Here is a 20,488-nt window from a genome sequence, read left to right as displayed (position 1 = left end):
ATAGTATGTATAACTACTATGAGCAAAGCATGTTATGCTATAATAAATAACGTACTATTATAAATCATATTTTTAACTAAGAATTTTAATAGGTCAAACGATTGAATAGAAGTCTTTTAATGGTTTTTAAACAGACTTTAAATTTATTTCTACAGTTCACTGATTAAGTACAATTCATTGCAGTATGTCGTAGGCATATGACTGAACTGGTTGTTAGTACACTTTTAGAGGAGGATCTGGTGCACCCTATACTCAAAATGTAAATAATATTTAAAAAATAATTTTGTATTATAGAAAACATATTTTTTCATTTAAATAATAATAATTCATTCATTATATTCATTTAAATTTTGAAGTAAATACAATTATGCATGTTCAATCATTTCAACAAATTCAATTTAATAATGTAATAAATTTGAAAAATTGATTTAAACATAATTTAAAACGCAGAGTATTTTCTATAATTTACCAACTATACTCAAAATGTGAATAATATTTATAAAATAATTTTGTATTATTGAAAACATATTTTTTCATTTGAATAATAATAATTTATGCATTCATATTCATTTAAATTTTGAAGTAAATACAATTACGCATGTTCCATAAATTCAAAAAATTCAATTTAATAATGTAATAAATTTGAAAAATTGATTTAAACATAATTTAAAACGCAGAGCATTTTCTATAATTTACCAATTAAAATAAAGCAAGAAGCAACTTAACGAGGTTATGTGCATTTTATGAACAAAGGCAAATAAATAATAATAATAATAACGATAAAAAAAATTTAAACTCATATTACAGAAAATTATTGTTTTAAAGTTGAGGTGCTTGATATGGCAACAAAAAGAAAGTCAGAAAAGAAAAGATTAGGAAAAACTCTTAGGTGCTCTTCATATCATGTATCTTCAGATATTTATTTTCCAATAAATAATATATGTAAAAATAAAATAAATAAAAAAATTAGTTGTAAATAGCATTTTGCTTTTGGGCAAGTTGCATTAAATTCCCTATACGTATACATAATCAACTTAATCAATAAGAGTAGAGACTCAGCTATTTAGGTAAAATGTTCAACTTCTTATTTCGACAATAATATTTTTGCTTTCTCTAAAGATTAATCAATGTGATTTTCAATTAATGTCTTTCAAACATACTTATAATATCAATATACATTAAATTAATTTGTTTAAAAATTTCATTTTATCCACTTATGGTTCTAATGTTCTAATTATGTATTTTATTTAGGGGTGGACGTCATCTATAATCAGTACTCTCATTTTATACATTTCTTGTTCTAATAATGTATTTTATTTAAGTGTGGACATCAACTGTAATCAGTACTACCTACATAGGCACGTAAGGTATAGTGGTATAAATTCTGATTAGAATCGCATAAGCTCGGCGCGCAAATCCAAACTTTGATGAATTTTTATAATTCTACCGCTTATCGTAGGCTTGTAAAATTTTAGTATATTATTTCAGACTATGAATTCTATTGTCATCAAAAACGCCAAAAAAATTGTCTACAATTAATTACAAAAAATGCTAAAAACTTTTCACCAAATTATTTAGAGAAGAATTATTAAGTCTGAGGCATTTGATACGAAAATACAGAAATCAGCAAATTTTTATATCTAAAATTTTTTCATTTTGGCCATCAACTCTCCATTAAAAAATATACCGTTTCTATGATAAATCACATTCATAGCAGTGCACAACTGTCCCACTATTCGACGGTACAGTTTTCAAGAGGGTGGCAAAAGTCACAACAATAAACACCGGGAGCAAGGCAAGCTACAATGAACTGTCGTCCTACTAGGGGAGGACATTGACAAAGTATTTCATATGCACATAACTGAAATCGTTAATTTGAACATCTCGCTATTTGTTTTATTTCTAAGATTTACTTTGTCAATTATGATGATAATGAAGATAATCTCGAAGTTAAATATTGACAATCGAAGAAACACAAATTAATTTAACGAAGTTGAAACTGGTAACGCGCGGTGAGAGCAACTAATTTTAAGAGAAGAGTCGCACGAGGAATTGGGTAACTCTTTAAAGCAATTGATGAAATAATAGGATATTATATTATATTTTATATTAGATTTTACTTATTTATTTTAAAAAAATGTCTACAGTAACTGTGATTTAATTTTTATTTTCAATTTGCGAAATTACAATATTTACTTTATTTACAACCGGGTAAAGTCTAATAAAGAAAGGACTATCCATAACGTGTAGTTGTCATCTACAATGCAAAAAATATATATCTGAATAATATTATCATGAATATAATATATTCTTATTACTCATCGAAAATTCGGAAGTTAGGTACTTGAAAATGTGGTAACAAACAACAAACAAAAATCATACAAATCCAAAATTGACCGTGAAGTCGTTAGAAGGCCATCAAATCATTCTAGTCCCGCAACGTGACCGAGCGTATAAACACACATTATATGAAACGTTTTGTCGGGAGAGGCGATCGGGTTGCTCTTTCATGGGGATGAGAAACAAAAATTTGATTTTAAAGTAACAAATCGATAATAAAATTAAATATTTTTTTATAATTTTTTATGTCAGAGTTCACATGGTTTAAAAATAGATTTTTATCAATAGTTAATTTTTGCCTACACTAGCTCAAAAAATCAAAAGATACTTGGCTACAATTATAATAAATAAACAACTTTCATATTTAAGCTAATTTGAAAAGTAACGCAAATAAAACTGGTAATAAAAATGGTAGTTTGCCCATGGTCCAAGGTGTGAGAGCCACCACAAACAAATGATTTCCTTACTCTGCGTCGTCTATCATTCATATTACCTCTATTTTCCGCTATTTTTACAAATTTCAAATATATTTTATTATCGTGATAGATGCAGCAAATACAAAATTAATCTTATTAACTTCCCGTAGGGTAAGTTATTGTAATGGGCCGAAAAGCGAAATTGAAAATTTTTACATTTCTCGACGTTTTGAAGGTTTCTGAGCATTTTGGCATACCTCAGAAAAAATTGATGTGTGTGTGTGTATGTATGGATACAATTTTTCGTCCACGTTTTCGGGCGCACAGATCAACCGATTTGAATGGTTCAAAAAACATTCGATTCCTATTGATAGGGAGATGACCTGATTAGTTTTTGGCAAAGGCAGGTTCAGCAGTTACAGAGATAAAGAGCAAAGAGTGCAGAAAATAGAAATCGAGTTTGAGAGATCGGAGCATCCGATTTGAATGATCCCAAAAATATTCAATTCGCAATGACGAGTAGAAGGGGTGATTAGTTTTTGGCAAAGGCAGGACCGCAGGTTTTTGAGAGAACTAAGCGTCTTATTTAAATTATTCATAGAATTTTCTGCTTGTCTTAACAAAATAATTGATTTTGGAAAAAAAAATTGTTTCAATTTTTTTTTTTTTTTTAATTTTCTGCTTATCGAAAATAATTCAGATTATATTTTTAATTCTGACTATAGTTCTAATATACTTTAAACAAATAATTTCAACTTTGCATTTCAGTTTACATAATTCTCAAAAATATTAGACAATGTTATGATAATAATAATCGATTTGAAGACATTCAGTATTCCTCGAACATTTCGTTACGGTACGTCCCAGCAATTTGCCTTAAGGCACGATGCCATACACCCCACTAGTTTTCTATATATATTTTACGAACTTAAAATGACTATCACTGGATAGCATTTTAAAATATTATTTCACAATTTATAATAATCACAGTCATAATAATTACTGATTGCCTTCTGGTCGATGTAATTGGATGGAAATAAAAATAAATAAATTAAAAAGCAATGTGAATAAAACAAAACATGTAGTACACTCAATCCTATAACTTTTCTGATGTTCAAATAGCAATTAGTTTTTTGTCTTTTACAAAGTAACAGTTGTTCGATTAATCGATTTTATCCAAGCTCTTAACAAAACCGTGAGCTCTCGAAACTAATGTTCGGTGCCCGCCAACGTGCGCATTACTATGCGGAGGGACCCTTGGAAGCATAAACGCGCAACCCCTATATGCGCCGCGAGACTAGGCCAAACAATGATTTCTACGCTGGCAGGTGACGTGAAATCGGCTTTTGTGTTCTTGCCATCCATTCAAAACAACACAGATGAATCAAACTAACGATGCACGCACAACCTCCTCGACTCATTTTACTACTCGGTAACGAACGTACCAAAATGGTTTTTGCAACGAAACATATACGTATGAAATATGGTATACATATGTAGTATGGGTAAATCTTTATTTTTATTACACGTATATATATAAGTATATGTATACATGTGGGTTAGAGTTGTTAATTTTGATGTTGAGGTTTATGAGTAGCTTCTTCTAATTATAAGGCGATACACCAAGTAAAAGCCAAAAATTTATAGATAAACTTTAATATTTTAAATCATTCGGCTTAACATTTTTGTCCATCAGCTTATATTAGACATAGTTTATATTGATACATCAATATTAGACACATCAATAAATATGTACAAGGCACATAAGTTAGCACTACCATTTATGCATTTTTTGATCCTCGGAGCCATTCGTAATTACAGGTTGTTCTTGCACCTTTGTTACTCAATTTTTCTGTATTTTAATATTCTAGGTAAAAAAAATCTCTTTGTTAATGACAAATCAGTGTTAAACGATAGTGCTAATTTATGTGCTTTGAACACACTTTTGTGCTTCCCGAAGAAGATGTTTATGTTTTCATCAAACAATCCGATTAGCTAATTTTATGTTTTCTCGACGTTTCAAGCCATTCTGAATTGAATGAGACTAAATTTGTTTTTTTTTGGTTTTTTTTTTCAAAATTAGACCTTTCATCGACGTTTGCTCAAAAACGTCTGAACCGATTTCAGAAATTTAAAAGCCATTCGATGTATCTTAATGAGCACTATGATCTGCTGAAAGATATCAGTTGGGAATAATACTGATTAGTTTTAGGTGAAAATCTACCGAGCCGTTTTCTTGCAATTAACAGTTGAAAAAAAAAATTAAGCCGATTTTTATGAAACTTTCTTTGGCGATGTATATCATAGTCTTATAGAACCTACTGAATATTACGGCCTTACGACAAGTAGTTTAATTTTAAAAATTCATCAAAGTTTGAGAAAATGAGTAGTTTTGTTGACGTTTGTTAAAATTAAAATTAGATGATTTACTTGGTATAACGATAGATTACTTGGTCTTAATAAGCATACTAAACCATTAACGTCCTACGAAAACTGGTTCAATTATAAAAATTATTGATTTGTGAAAATTTGCTTTTTTATTTAGAAAATACTCCGAGTTAACGTGTTCATTAGTTTTCAATTATGTGTAATAAATCCTCTCGGAATACTTTTAATCACTCATAAATTAATTCGTTTATTATTGATTAAGTCGATTATTTACACATATCGGGTAGTTCATGTAACTTGCCCCAAGGCTAAATACCAATACCAACTAGTTAATGTAAGACATCATGTCTACAGCTGTAGATATTAATAATGTAGATAAACGTTTGGAAACATTGAAGATTAATTTATAAATCTTTGCCATTCATTTGATGTATCGCTTTTTTAGAAGAACTCATATTACTATATTCATATTGCTAGAGAAATATGATTAGAAATTTTGCATCTACTAATTAAATTTAGATAATCTTGTTTATATTGGATCTCGACATAAAGATCAAGAACTTATCCAATTGTAAGCAATTATATAAATAATACATTTATAAATTTAATATTTATTTTTATACAGCAAGTAATATGTGTAATAACATAATTATAACAAATATTGAAAATATAACATTTTTTATTCATCGCTCTGATTTGATATTTATCATTGACTAATTTGTGTATAACATGCTGGATGTCAGGCGTGTAATTTGCATTTATTGGTAGTGCATTATAAACAGAAAATCCGATGTTGATTTAGTGTTCTATTTGATTTTGGGATGACTAGTTGTACAATAGTTTAAGTAGCCCTGAGGGCGCCAACCGTATAAAATCGTAGGGTACATGGTACGCTGTTTAAACTGAATGAAACCCAAAAGTAAAAACGCTATCGTGAATAAATAAATCTGTAGAAATTACGAATACCAAATTAATAATAAATACTTGTATTTCAAATATTACTGTAGATAATTCAATGATTCCAATCAAAAACAACATTAATTGCTGAAATTTGTCAGAGAGTTCAATATATTTATAGTATAAAATATGAGCAATTTGCAACAGCTAATATAGAGCTTCCTAAATTTTAGAGAAATTATAAATTCGAAATTTATTAGCAAAGAATTCGAATGGGACCCGAAGGTTTTTCCTCTAGAAATAATACATATCGATTTCAGGTCACAGAAATCTGTTATGTCTTATCATTCGAGAAGAACCTGGGGAATTCTCTTCTAAGATTGTGATGAAACTTTGCATGGTGATAGATTTTTTTTTATATTTTTTAACAGCAATCAGAATCTTACGTCCTATGAGCTGTTGGGCTAAAACTTCTCCTTACTTCATATTTTTTAGATGGTAACCCAATGGTTAATCCATCCATATTTGATGATTTTTGTTATTAGAATTAATCTAATAGGGCTGACTTTTTATTGGTGCAGCAATGCCGGGCAAGGGCTATTTTCACTTGGAAACATATTGCTATCTATATTTCCAAGTGAAAATCGTTGTCACCGCTGCCTCTGACAACAGACTGCTCGAAGTGGGTATCGAACCCGGGACCTCTGAAACAAGTCCCGTCGCTGGTAATAGATTTTATGGTCAAACCGAGAATGTTAAAATATTATAGGTCTATGAAAAGTGGTTTAAATATAAAAATTAATTAAATGCTATATGTTCCATATCAATATGTATCGGTAGCTCAGTCAGTTTAGACGACATACTCCTATTTTTTATACGCTCGGATCCATAAATAAGAGTTAAAAATCATCTCTTAGATATGTTAGCGACTACAATCTACAAGAAATTATAACTTGTCGATTATACTTGAATAGAATATTCATAATATTTGTTCTAAAAAGGTGTTGATCAGTTCAGAAAATAAATTCTACGATATACGTCAAGGTTCGGTGAGCAAGCCATATGGTCACACAGAGTGGATATTTTGTAACGAAATCTGATCACCGCATTATTTTCTGTTAGAACAATTGATACCAGGAATATGGAATGCACGTGCAGCTTGCGTTTGTAGGTGCCGCCGCGGTCAAAGGGCACGCGTACCCGGCGCAAACGAATACGAACACGAATAATCATATATGAATAACTAAAATAATGAAAATATAACGGTAACAATTCAATAACACCTGTGGAAATAAATGACAGGTGGTTCTTTTGTAACTCAATTGTAATAAAAACACGAAAAATAAATAAAATCGCATCAGATAATTAACAAGTCATATTATAAAACAAGTGGTACATGGCATCGTGCCTTAATGCCAAATGCAAATTGCAGGAACTTACCGTACCGTAATGAAATATTCGAGAAATTTTAAATACATTAGTCGTATCTCTGAAACGGCTGGACTTGTCTTTGCCAAAGCCGTCTCAGCACGTCTCCCAATCAATAAGAATCAAAATTTTTTTGTTTGAATCATTCTAATTGTTTGATCCGTGCTCCCGAAAACCTGCACGAGCAATTGTATCCACGCATACATACACGCACATCAATTTTTTCTAATATATTCCAAAATGTTTAGAAACCTCTGAAACTTAAAAATATACAAAAAAAAATATTTTCGATTTTTGGAAGGTTACTATAACAAGGGGAAATCAACAAGTCATGATATAACTTCATTTTCTCCAAACTGAAAATATACATCTTCTGTTAAAGCGAGTTTTAAAGGAATCGAACTGTATTAATTGTATCGAGAAAAATAGCAATTTAGCACCTCATTGTATTTATCATATTTCATATTTTTGCGATTATTTTAAAAATATATTGTTTAACTTTCTATTGTGCGCTCAAAATGCGTCTAAAGAAACAAAATTTAGTTTGAATCAAATACTCGTCAATTGTAATTATAATGATAGTTATTTTAATTTTAATAAAAATTGATAAATCGATTTCGTTTTAAACTAATATTTTATAAAAAATATTATTATCAAATATGTAAAATGCTTTATCTAATTAACTAAAGTTAATTTTTTTTGTTAAACAACACTATATTATATTTGTATTATTTGAAGTACTGATTATATATTTTTTAAAAATTAATGCTGAATTTTTTTATTATAATTTATAGATGTTGGGCATTTTAGATTTTCAAACCGGGGCACTGGTCTATTATAAAAAAATTTAAATTTTAGTTCAATAAATATAAAGTGGAAAATAAAACATTTGATTTTCACATAAACATTTTATTAACATCATAATATATTTATTTCAATTCTCATTCTTTATCATCTTTTTTAATATTGAATGAAAATTCATTTACATGTTTTTAATAGCACTTTTTAAAGGCGACATATAGAATTTATATATAAAATTTATCATAAAAATATTTGATTTATTATGATATGGACTAGATTATACTCGTAAAAAATCTTGAGTTGCATAGTTTCATATAATTTAGTTTAAATTAATATATACTTGTATATATTAAAAAATATACAAATATATATCAAAAATTTCAATTCACATGATTTTATCTCGTTGATTGAAAAAGTGTGAATTATTTTAGGTTTTCGCATAAATTTAATTCACAATTTTTGTTAGTATTTTAAATCAACGGAATGAGATCAAAATGAATTGTGCATTAAACTTATATTTTCTTATTTCAAGTTATAATGTAAATAAGGGTCGTTGTTTAACAGATTTTTTAAAAAAAAAAAAACTTTTGAAACGGTTCTGAGGTAAGTACACAAGCATTTGAAAAGAGTTTTCCTCAATCAGTTAAATAAGGAGCCTTGAAATAGCTTAGCAAAAATATATACACATTTTTAATTACATATAAAAAAATATGCGGGTGAGATTCCGAAATTTACCTGAACTAATTGACTATTAACTACATTTTTATCAGTGCGTTTCAAAAATATATTTTACTTATACTTATAATTTTATTCTATTCACAATATATGATATGAAAATATGTATTATTTTATATATTTAGAGATCGCATAATGTAATATCACAATATACCGTGTACAACTTACATGCACATGAAACCGAAAATTAGGAAAAATTATTGAAAATTAGCTTTTTCACATAGTGGGAAATGAAATTATTTATGATTAGAAATTGAAGTTTGTGAACAAAGGAGACTATGGTTTAGAAAAAACTTTCCTACATTATTAATAATAACAAATCTGTCTTGTAACAATATAAAATAAAAATGGTAAATATAACACAAATTACGAAAAACGATAAAACAAAATTTTGATCAGAATAACCCCGTGTGTAAGCCGTAAGCTTCTGAACTATGGTGATTTATAACTGGTGGACTATTTTGGTAAAAACTGCTATCTTGATGTAAACTGGATTCATCGAAACTTATGTTTTGTTGTGGTTGGTACGGCACGACACTTTGCGTTGTTTGACCACTGTTTCTTGCTGTTTCAAAAGCATTTCTAAATAAATTGTAATTCTGTTGAAATTCTGGATTTCTGTAGTTTAAACTTTGTTCTTGAGGGATGTGACTAACTCCTTGATTGTATGCACATGAGGATGTTTTATCTGTGTTTCCTATCATATTCCAGGAGTATCTTGGATCTTCGTAATTGCTCATAACGGGCATATGCTGGTTAGGGTACATAGGTTGATGGTTGTACCTTCCGTATGAGTCTGGTTCGTGCCTTAAGAATAAATGGAACAACTCTTTTGTGATTTTTTCACCACTCAAAGAAAAGTTTTGAAGTTTTTCCATGTCCACTATCACACCTTCACATTCCAGAGATTGGCTCAAGGCAAATATGTAGTTGTGCGCGAATCTTAAAGTTTCAATTTTGGTTAGTTTTGTATCCTCCGGAAAAGTCGGCAAAGCTAAACGTAGTTTTTCCAAAGCTTCATTCAGCGTGTGCATACGATTCCTTTCCCGGTCATTTGCTTTCATTCTTCGGTTTCTCTTCAAGCGCAAAATGTGTGAAGGACTTCTTGCTCTCGGAGTACGAGTCCTTCCCGTTGGGTATTTCCTTTTTTTCTTCTCTCCATCAGCACCTGATTTTGTTGGTGTAGATGTCACAGCATTGGACATTTGCGAAAAGGCGTGTTCGGAAATTTCCGTCTCAAATATTTTACGCTTGCGTTCTTCATCGCAACTCTTAGTCGGTGTATAAAGCTGCATAGATTCATAGCTCTTCTCGAATCCACTATCCGAAGACGTTTCACAATCATCATCAAACTCATACGATCGCTCCTCGAAACTGCTGTAACAACTCATATCACCGAACCCTGGCAGAACATCTAATGATCGATCACGTAAACAAAACACCCCAAGACACTTCAGTTATTTTTTGCAATTTTGTTATAGAATAAAAATTTCACTTAGTCACTGCTCGTATCAAAGATTGTTACCGTACTGATTTTATGATGCAGTGAACGATCACTATTTGATATGAGGGAGGAACCGCCCATAGTCACCCTCATAGAATCTGATTGGACGCCGGCACGGGGGTGATAAAAGGTTTCTATGAAGTCAGTGGACGTTAGTCGACGACTAAAATCTAGGGTGCATAAATGAGCACACAACATATATTTTGATTTCGATTTTAGCTTTATAAATCTTATTGTAATTAAAATTGCAAACGAATAATTTATATATGCCAAGTGCAATTAGGAAAAGACTCAGGGTCTCATGTTACTAGTCTGGAAATGTATGAGTTGCTAGTCACAAACTGTCCAAATGCTATTTGGTGTTCGATCCATTTTCCAATTTTTTCCTAAGTGCAACTTTATGATGCTTTTTTGATAACATATACATGATGTTAAGTTTTATGTGTAAAACGCCTGATCCCACAGCAATACATAGGCTATTGACAATCCGTTACGACCAACTCATACAATTTCAAGTTCAATAGCCCCACCTCGGCCAGCTTGTTATCAAGCATATATGATATAACTTTGCTTGAAAATTTATATTTAAGTCAAATTAGCAAGTGAGAATAGTCCTTCGGGGGTATTTCTACAATGTATATTTCATCAGTATTAGATAAAAAACCTAATAAAAAATTTCTTCAGGTAGATAATTGATAGTTAGGTAGATAAAGTGGTCTAGTAAGAATTTTCAGGTTCAATAGCCCCACTTCGAGCAAATATGATATCATATATTTAAGTAAAATATGGTAAGTAAAAATATCCTTTCGGGGGCATTTCTACAATATAATATAATAATATGTCATCAGTGGGAGATGAAAAATCTAATAAAAAATATTCTGATAGATAATTGTCAAGTACATGGTTGCATTTTTATATATATTTATATAAAGTTCTGATTACTATTCAAAAAGAAAAAAATCGTGTACTTATTATTGCTAGGCCAAAAGTGATCAAAGACAAAGAAAAATAGATTTGAATAAAAAAAGTAATCAGAACTATTCGAATTTAAACCAAATCATTTTTTTGCGTTCGTAAATTTAGAAATAAAAGAACTTTAAATTGAAGAGTTTTGTCAGATTTAAATACACTATCAAATTCAACAAAATGAGATTCGTTAGTTTTAGATACATAAGAATGAATACGCTTACTACATTTTTTGTCAATAAGTATTTTTCCAATTTTCTATACTATATGGCCATTAAACATAACACGTTGATCTATATGTTTTATTACTTTCGCTCGATATATAATTTTATGTAATTTTTCTTAACCCGTTGAAAATGAGCCATACATGACACCATCTGTTTGCACAACTCTTCCGATTTTTGGCCCTGATTCTGCAAATGCGATCGTTGATTCGATTTGCCAAATAATGTTTCGCAAATCGTTGATTTATCGGTAAAATACGTGGAAAATAAGCGTGTATATGTTTTATTCGAAAATGCACAAAGAGTTTCAATATATCGACATTTTTTCATAACATTAATTTTTTAGGTCGAAACGAATGACGGGTTTTCATAAATGGGAAAGGGGTTGACTTTCGGAAACGTAAAATGATTCACCCCTATCCGCTGTGTAAATACTAAAGATTTATTGCATTTTTTATGGCTTATATTTTATTTGTTCTCTTCTCGGTAGTGGCAGTCTTATTCAATGAGCCATACATATGGGTTATTCAATTTTATGATTAGAATCAATAATTAACTGCGGCTCGGTTAGATTAATTATAAAATTATTATTTTCTGTCCCATTACTAGTCTCTGGTAAAACGTAAGTAAACTTCAAATTCAGAACTAATATATATTTGTATGTATGCCTACTAAATATCGTATATATATATATATATATATATATATATATATATGTATAATAACGATTCATAATTAGCGTAAATTTATAATAGAATAAAAAAAATAATTCTTAAAATGTTGGAACTTTTACTATGAAGCCATAAAAATTTAATTTCTATATATTTTATAATATTATTTACATTTATATATAATATAGCGATTTTTCAGGTACTTAGATATCTAAAGCAAGAATTTCAATTTGGGCATTTGACTTCAAAATAAACTGGGAAACGATTAGATTTATTATAGAATTATAATCTTTCTTACATAAATTTATATTTTTGTTAATATGGTAATAATATATTTCACAACTAGTGTAGATTTATAATAGATCCAGTAACTTTAATTTTTTCATAACTACAGTAACAAAAAAAAAATATTTAAAAAATAAAAAATAGCTTTCTTAAGTAAAGCTATAAATATTTAATTTCTATATTTTTTTAGATTTCTAGAATTTTTTGAGTACTTAGATATCTTAAGCTAATTGTAAGGGATACTCGCATTTGAATTGATAAAAATTGTGATAATGATCCAATTAATTCGATTAAGTCAAAAAAATTGATACCAAAATATTCAAACATGTAAAATTATTTTTAAAACTGATGTATAAATAATAGTTTATTTATACATTATTAACGGAATAAAAAATAAATGTAGTTCAAAGTCATTGAGTTGAACAACTAAAGATACTTTGGGTTTAAAAATAATAAAGTGTAAAAAGTAAAAAACAGCAAATAAAAAAGTAAACTAGGTAAAAAAAGCGAGAATTTCAATAAATAGTTATTCCAACTCTGGATATTAATAATATTCCAAAATATTTTTGACGAAATACAGATCAAGGTTATTTACAGAGTGTTGACTGTGCAAAAGATGAACCTAAAATGTACATAAAAATTATAATTTTGTATTGGTTGAATACTGTAGCTATTATTTTGTAAACTCTATTAAAAATTGAAATAAGATATTAGACCTGTTTGTACTCTGGCCGTCTCAATTTACTATGGGGTAAAAAGGACCAGATTACAAACTTTTGAGAAACAGCAATGAAGCACATTTCTACAATGAATAAAATATATAGTTTTTGATAACAAAGACATAGTTAATTGGTCAAAATTAAACATGAATAAAAAAATATAAGACCAATTTAAAGTCACCGAGATAAACAACTATTTAGTTCAAATATTATTATTTTTTTTAATAGCAAAGATTTAGTTGTTTGTTGTTGAATATTTATCATAAATAAAAAAATTAAGTCACCGGGATAAAAAACTAAAGATACTTTTAGTCTTAAAATGTTATAACATATTTTTTAACAGCAAAGCTGTAGTTTATTGTTGTTGATAATGCGAATTTAAACACGGTATTTTAAATTCGGCTTACAAAGTTCAAATATTTTTAAAATCGGCCATCCCTCCGCAAGTAACCCATTTGCGAATACAATAGTTACATTTTGAACAAGGTACACTTTTTGAAAGTTGATTGATATGTAGCCCCTATTTCTGCTCAGATGGAACAGTATACTAACTAAATACATGTACACCCTAAATGCTTGTACTTAACATGTGTAATCCGATTTACATTTTGATAACGGTACATAGAAAAAATTTGAATCAATTTTTAAATTGGAAATATGCTAAATTAATTTTCCTGGTTACATTTTCTGTGGGCTCTAGAAGTTTTCTGTGGGTACTAGGTTTAGTTTTTCCATTTTGTCGGTAATGACAAAATTAGTGAGATTTTGATTGTTATAAGAAACAGATCGACAATTTTTTGTATCTAACGCCTAGACAATATTAGATTACGATGTGATCTAATGCTTACTAAATTTAGTAATTAGTGATTAATAATTTTAAATTCAAAGATTTAAGATAGTAGATTCAAAATTACAGAACTGCACAATCTACGTACTTCAAGAAGAAAGCAATGAATATCTCAAACTAATTTAAAATCTTTAATGCGTAATTTGAGAAATGTTTTAGTTTTAGAAAAAATATGCAATTTTATTCAAGTATTAAATTCTTGAATTATTTCACTTTGTTACAGTTACTTACGCAGAACCTTCCATTTTGAACACAATTACTTTATAATCGTGAACTTAATAAGTGAAATATTAATAGAATGGCATAAAATATAAAATAAATTAAAAAAGCAATAAAAATTAAAAAATAAAAAGCTTCTATGATTTTGTTATGATGCAAGAATTAAAAATATTGTTCTCACAGATATCGCTAAGTAAACAATATTGTACTTAAAATTAACAATGATTTATTGCAAAAGATGAAAACAAAATGATTTTAGTATAACCAATAACAGTATAATAAAAACATTAAACTAATCCAAGAATACTTTAAATGATATCGATTTATTACGTTTTAAAGGATTATTTCAGACTACATCAATTATTACCTTTTGAATCAAATTAAAAATTGATAATATAAAAACTCGATTTTCTATACTGAAGAAGGAATTATATATTTTATTATCATCATAAATATTATGACGTATGATATAGATATAGAATGCAATAAAAAGTAAGCTACAACAAGAAATAGATAATTATCAAACTGCAATAAATCATTATAATTGATAATAGGCGCCTGCAATAAACGAAATGATATAAAAAGAGCGATTTTTATTTCTGGACAAATCAGTTGAGTGTTTAAAATACAGAAATGTTCAAATTTGTAGTATTGTCAGCCGTTTTAATTGCTGGAGGTAATAGAACTAAATAATCTTACGCTAAACTCATATTTCAAATTTATTTAACATGTTAATATTGGTGTGAATTTTTCAGGATTTGGCAATCCTCTAAGCAAAAATGAATTTTCCTATGAAAGTAAGGATACTATGTATTTCCCTGACAGTCGAGGAAATTTGTATCTGATCAATTTAAAAGGAGCTGATGATCCTTCTAATAGGGCTACTGAGAAACCAGTCATTTTCAATTTATTTACAAGGTAAAATATAACTTCACTAAAACCAAAAAGCACCAAAATCTATGAGATAATGTATTATTAGACCAAATACATAATTATATTCTTGATAACTAATTATATAAATTATCTACAGGTCAAACCCAGATACTGCCCAGGTTTTGGTATTGGGCGACAAAGAAAATTTGAAAAATTCCAATTTTAATCCTGCTCATCCTACAAGATTTACAGTACATGGTTGGATGTCTGAACAAGACAATCCTTTTAACAGTATCATACGTGAAGGTAATAAAACTTTCCAAATCAATATCAAACCAGAAACTTTTCTTCATTCAAGGTCACATAAGAAAATAGAAAGATTCGTTCCTTGAAAATAATATTCAACTTAATTAAATTTCAATATCAATTATTTTTTACTGAGAACAAAAATAAATAACCATATCTAAAATGTTTTTGGTTTTATATATGGGTTGAATATACTAGGGGATGAAGGGATTAAAACGCATGGATGCACACCGTTGTGCACAAGTTCTAAACTTCTTTTGTAAATATAATATATTTTATTATGAACAAAATCGAAACATATTCAGAAGTATGAACACCGCAAAAGTGAGGTTTCTTTGAGGTTAATCAGTGCCAGAAAAAAATTATAGGTGGTAATAACGCCAGTTAAGTTTTTCATATCGCTTCGAAAAAAAAAACAAATAAATCAAGTTTACTAATTTTACCATGCAGCTTACCTCGAACAAGGAGAATTCAACGTAATCGTAGTAGATTGGACTGCATCCTCCAACACCATCAACTACATCAGTGCAGTAAACGCAGTGACTCCAACTGCCCTAAAAGTTGCCGAAATGATCGACTTCTTAGCAGAAAATGCAGGAATCAAGACCAACGATGTCCACATGGCAGGACACAGTCTTGGAGCTCACGTTGTTGGAGTTGCTGGAAGAAATGTAAAAAGTGGAAAAATCCATACGGTTGTAGGTAGGCGAAAAAAGAAATAGTAAAATGATAGATAGATTGTCAACTATCAGAAGCTCCAGTTTCAATACCCGCCTCGTTTTTTTACAGTATTTGATTTTCTAGCTGCAAATAGTTAAAAAACTTCTATTTTTGGTCTCATTCAGGTTTGGACCCTGCTCTTCCTCTTTTCTCAATCAGCAACCCCGAAAAACGTATCGATACAAACAGCGCAGAATACGTAGAAATCATTCATACTAACGGTGGAACTTTAGGATTTTTGGAACCTTTGGGACATGCTGACTTCTACCCCAATGGAGGCAAGAAACAAGTTGGTTGCGAAAATGACTTTGCTGGTAAGATTTGAAATATTTGGCAATCATTACCATAACCTTATGATAATATCCTTTTATTTTTAGGCTCTTGTTCCCATAGCCGTTCGTTCCAATACTTTACTGAAATCTTTGTCCTCTAAGGCAGCTTTTTGGTCATGGAATTGCTTAAGTTATGATGAGCTGGTTGATGGAACTTGCCACGTTATCAATGAAATGATGCCAATGGGAACACTCAGAGGAGTTGAAACCAATCACAATAAGTAAGAGTAATCCAAAAAGTAAAATAATTCAAAATCATCATTATTGTTGATGCATTTTTTTCATACATCGTAATGAAATATTTATTTTTACTAATTGGCATGAAATATATTACAGAGCCAAAGGTATCTTCTTGAACAAAACTAACAAGGAATTACCATTTGCAAAAGGACAACCCATTGGAGATTCCAGTACCATTATTGTTTAGAAAACCGTTATAAAAGACCTGATTGGACACGAAGACAAAATTTATATGATTATGATATTGTAAAGTAGTTTTCTAGAACAGTGTTTGAACTGTAAAATATTTTATTTCAATGAAATACATTTACTAAAGAGCAAATTCAATCTTTTTTACTTACTATGTCATAGTTATAAAAAATATTTATTTATTGCGTTATATATTAAATTTAGATTTTTACATTAATAATTACAAGTTTATATAAAATCCTTTTGAAAATAACTATATAAATTCGTAAATGATGCCATCATTTTTTTCTAAAAAATACTGGATAGGAAAATGGTTTGCTATGCTGTTTCCAATGATGAAATTATATTTTAAGTAAAAATATTTTTCAAATAGAAAATACTATGGGTTTAAAATTTCTATTTTATGTTGGTGTGTACATATACAAAACCTAATGGTGGGTAAATGAAAAACTCATATTATATATTATTAGAAACAATATTGATCGCCATAAATTTAATTTTATGTTTATATTTTTTATATATAAATTTAAATTTTTATAGCAATTTTGCGATTTTTGCAAACTTGCAATTTTTATGGTGAATTTATTTTTATGGAGTTATTGAAATATGTGCAAATATTCATATCTTATCTGCACTACATTAAAATAAAGCCTGAATACAAGTGGAAACCAAATATTACTAAATCAAATCAGGATTTAATAAAACAATTGTGCAAATAAATGTGTCCTATGGCTTTTAATCAAATATTTGATTTACAAATGATATGTGAGAAACAAAATGTGTTCAATATTTGCATAAAAATGCAAAAATAAAAATAATAATAAAGACATTTGGGCCCAAACATACTGTTTTTAAAAACAATTGCACCATTGCGTTTTCTCAATACATATGGACTTGTAAATAATGAATAAAAGTGTTTTTTTTTAAATAGATAGATCAGTCATAAAAAATTAACCAGCAACATATTAAGAACAATTTGAAATCACAAAATACTTATTCTAAAGATATAATTAAAAACGAGTCGGATCAAATCGGTAAAAAATACTTGAATATTCATTTTTTTATTTAGTTAAAATATCATCGACAATAAAAATATTCAAACATATATAATCAAATTCATCTAAATTTTAACTGAAATGATTGTACGATCTTTCTCTTTAGGATATCTCTTCAACAAAGAAGGCTTTAGAGATATGTGACCGTATAATATTAACATTAATATAGAAAAAAATGTGTTATAATTATTATCGAATTCAAGTTCTGAAAGGTTATCTAGTAATGAAATTTTTCAATTTTAATCAATTTAATTAAATTATGCAGGTATGTAATCATATAATATACCAGGTGCACAATTTTCCACGAATATTATCGCCTATATAGCAGTTAGCCATACATACAGAAATTCATAGATATTTTATAACTTAGAAGAATTTGCTGAAGGATTTATATATAAAAGTAAAATATAATAAATTTATTAATTTATATCTGAAATCGCGTATAATTTTTATTATTTTGTAGCATACTTGTACCATCGCCAATAGCAAATTGCTCTAAACGAATATAATCCATTCATTTTATTATTAAGTATTAAAACTAATAAATAATATTGTATAAATAATTAATTAACTAAATAATTTACTAGTTTCTTCACGAGTTATAAATTTGAATTAAGTATAATTCATTATTTAAATTATTTACTAATTAACTTATAATAAAAGTAAATATATACTATTAGTTTGTCTGCTCATTTTAAATTCGTGGATAGCAAATTATTTCATATAAGCATTATTTATTCATTTTATTATTTCGAATGTTTAAAGTTTTCATGGACAAAAAAATATTCCAAATTGAGACCATCTTGCTATAAATTTCCGATTTTCGGTGAAAAATTTTAATTGCTCGGAATTTAAAGTAGTTAGAAAGCTGCTACAAAAATATTGCGGATTTAGTTCATATAGTTCTAGAGTTATTCGACTTCAAAAAAAATATAGTTAATAAAATTCTAAAGGTTTTAAGCGCTGTAGGAGTTTAAACAAGGAGTAGAAGAATTGCCATTTAACCAAGAATATAGGTAATTAACATTTAATTCAATACTCCTAATTGTTGGCGAATAAATCACAAGTAAACGAAAATTTAGCATGAGAATTTTTTTGGGGTTTTTGTTTAAAAAATTCGAGATGCTGAAATTTATGCAGCATATACCCTATGAAGTTAGAAAACAGATATAAAAATATTATAAATATAGTTGAGATAGCATTTGAAAAATGTGAAAATTTGAATACATACACACACACTCCTAAAAAAGAAAGCGCCCAACTCGAATTATTATAGTCATAATTTCTTCTAAATTTATTTTTATTTATTTTTTATTTTATTTTTTTATGTAAATTTATTTATTTTATTATTAGTATTATTTATTTATTATATTTTTTATATCTTATAGGACAGCAATTCAATTTAACTTATTCATCGATGTATAAAAGACTTACTACTGAGTAACCTTTTAGAATAGATGTTAATTATCCATGTATCATTTTTGTATAAAGACAGATTGCAATTAAAATAAAAAATTACACACACACATAATACATATCCGTTTTATCTTAAGGTATGCCAAAATCTTCAGAAACTTTTGAAATGTAAAGATATGCAGAAATTTTCATTTCGATATTTTTAGGGATTACTATAACTTACGCAACAAAAAGTTGATAATAGTATATAACTAATAAATTTAAGTAAAATTAATGATGAATTTAATATTATATTGCAAAAAAATATAAATGCATTGGGAAAAAAATAAAAAAAATCATGTCAGGTGTGGGGTTCGAACCCACGCTCCCTCTCGGGAACCAGAGCTTAAATCTGGCGCCTTAGACCGCTCGGCCAACCTGACTCGTGAACAAATGAGATCAATACGGCTATGTATACGGCTGTTTTGATATCGTATACATAGAATGTATAATTTACTCGATGTATGACTATTTCGGTTAATTGGATAAAGAATTATATTTTACATTAATGTGTTAATTTAATTAAATGACCATTTTTATACAATGATTTAGATATATAATTATAAAAAATTATATGTTTCCATTTACCGTTTTTTTTGTTTTGTTTCATTCAATGTTTCAGCGATGACTGTACCTTGCAGACGTCTTTGTTTACAAGTCAGCATTTATTTACAAAGTCAACAAACGTGATTATTTTGTCAATTTAATTCCAATGACACTATTGTGAATGCTTTTCTAAAACAAATTATTGAAATGATGGCGAAATGCTTGTTTACATTTGTTCAAGGTTTAAATATTAATGCTCCCAGATTCAGATTAATAATAGTTTTCGGTTCATTGAAATAATCAATATATACAAATCAAAAAGTATATATTAA

The 20,488-nt window shown here is 28.3% G+C and overlaps 2 protein-coding genes and 1 non-coding gene across 3 annotated transcripts; 1 reads left to right on the top strand and 2 right to left on the bottom strand.

Moving 5' to 3' along the window:
* Positions 1–9,400: 9,400 nt before the first annotated feature.
* LOC113370215 (basic helix-loop-helix neural transcription factor TAP-like) lies at positions 9,401–10,494 on the bottom strand. The gene has a single exon (XM_026610893.1). The coding sequence runs from the start codon at positions 10,394–10,396 to the stop codon at positions 9,401–9,403; it is 996 nt and encodes a 331-aa protein (XP_026466678.1). The 5' UTR covers positions 10,397–10,494.
* A 4,579-nt stretch (positions 10,495–15,073) lies between these two features.
* Positions 15,074–17,098, top strand: LOC113370214 (pancreatic lipase-related protein 2-like). The gene is made up of 7 exons (XM_026610892.1): positions 15,074–15,116; positions 15,196–15,358; positions 15,471–15,619; positions 16,070–16,321; positions 16,465–16,653; positions 16,733–16,892; positions 17,008–17,098. Exons 1-7 carry the CDS (start codon positions 15,074–15,076, stop codon positions 17,096–17,098), a joined length of 1,047 nt encoding a protein of 348 aa, XP_026466677.1.
* Positions 17,099–19,909: 2,811 nt separating this feature from the next.
* On the bottom strand, positions 19,910–19,993 carry Trnal-uaa. Its single transcript has one exon. It is a non-coding gene; the product is annotated as a tRNA-Leu (tRNA).
* Positions 19,994–20,488: the final 495 nt, after the last annotated feature.

Source organism: Ctenocephalides felis, unplaced genomic scaffold (assembly GCF_003426905.1).
Source record: "Ctenocephalides felis isolate EL2017-DRISC unplaced genomic scaffold, ASM342690v1 CF-g0.4_SCAFFOLD_01492, whole genome shotgun sequence".
NCBI classification, from domain to species: Eukaryota; Metazoa; Arthropoda; class Insecta; order Siphonaptera; family Pulicidae; genus Ctenocephalides; species Ctenocephalides felis.
This window is presented reverse-complemented; position numbering and strand designations above follow the sequence as displayed.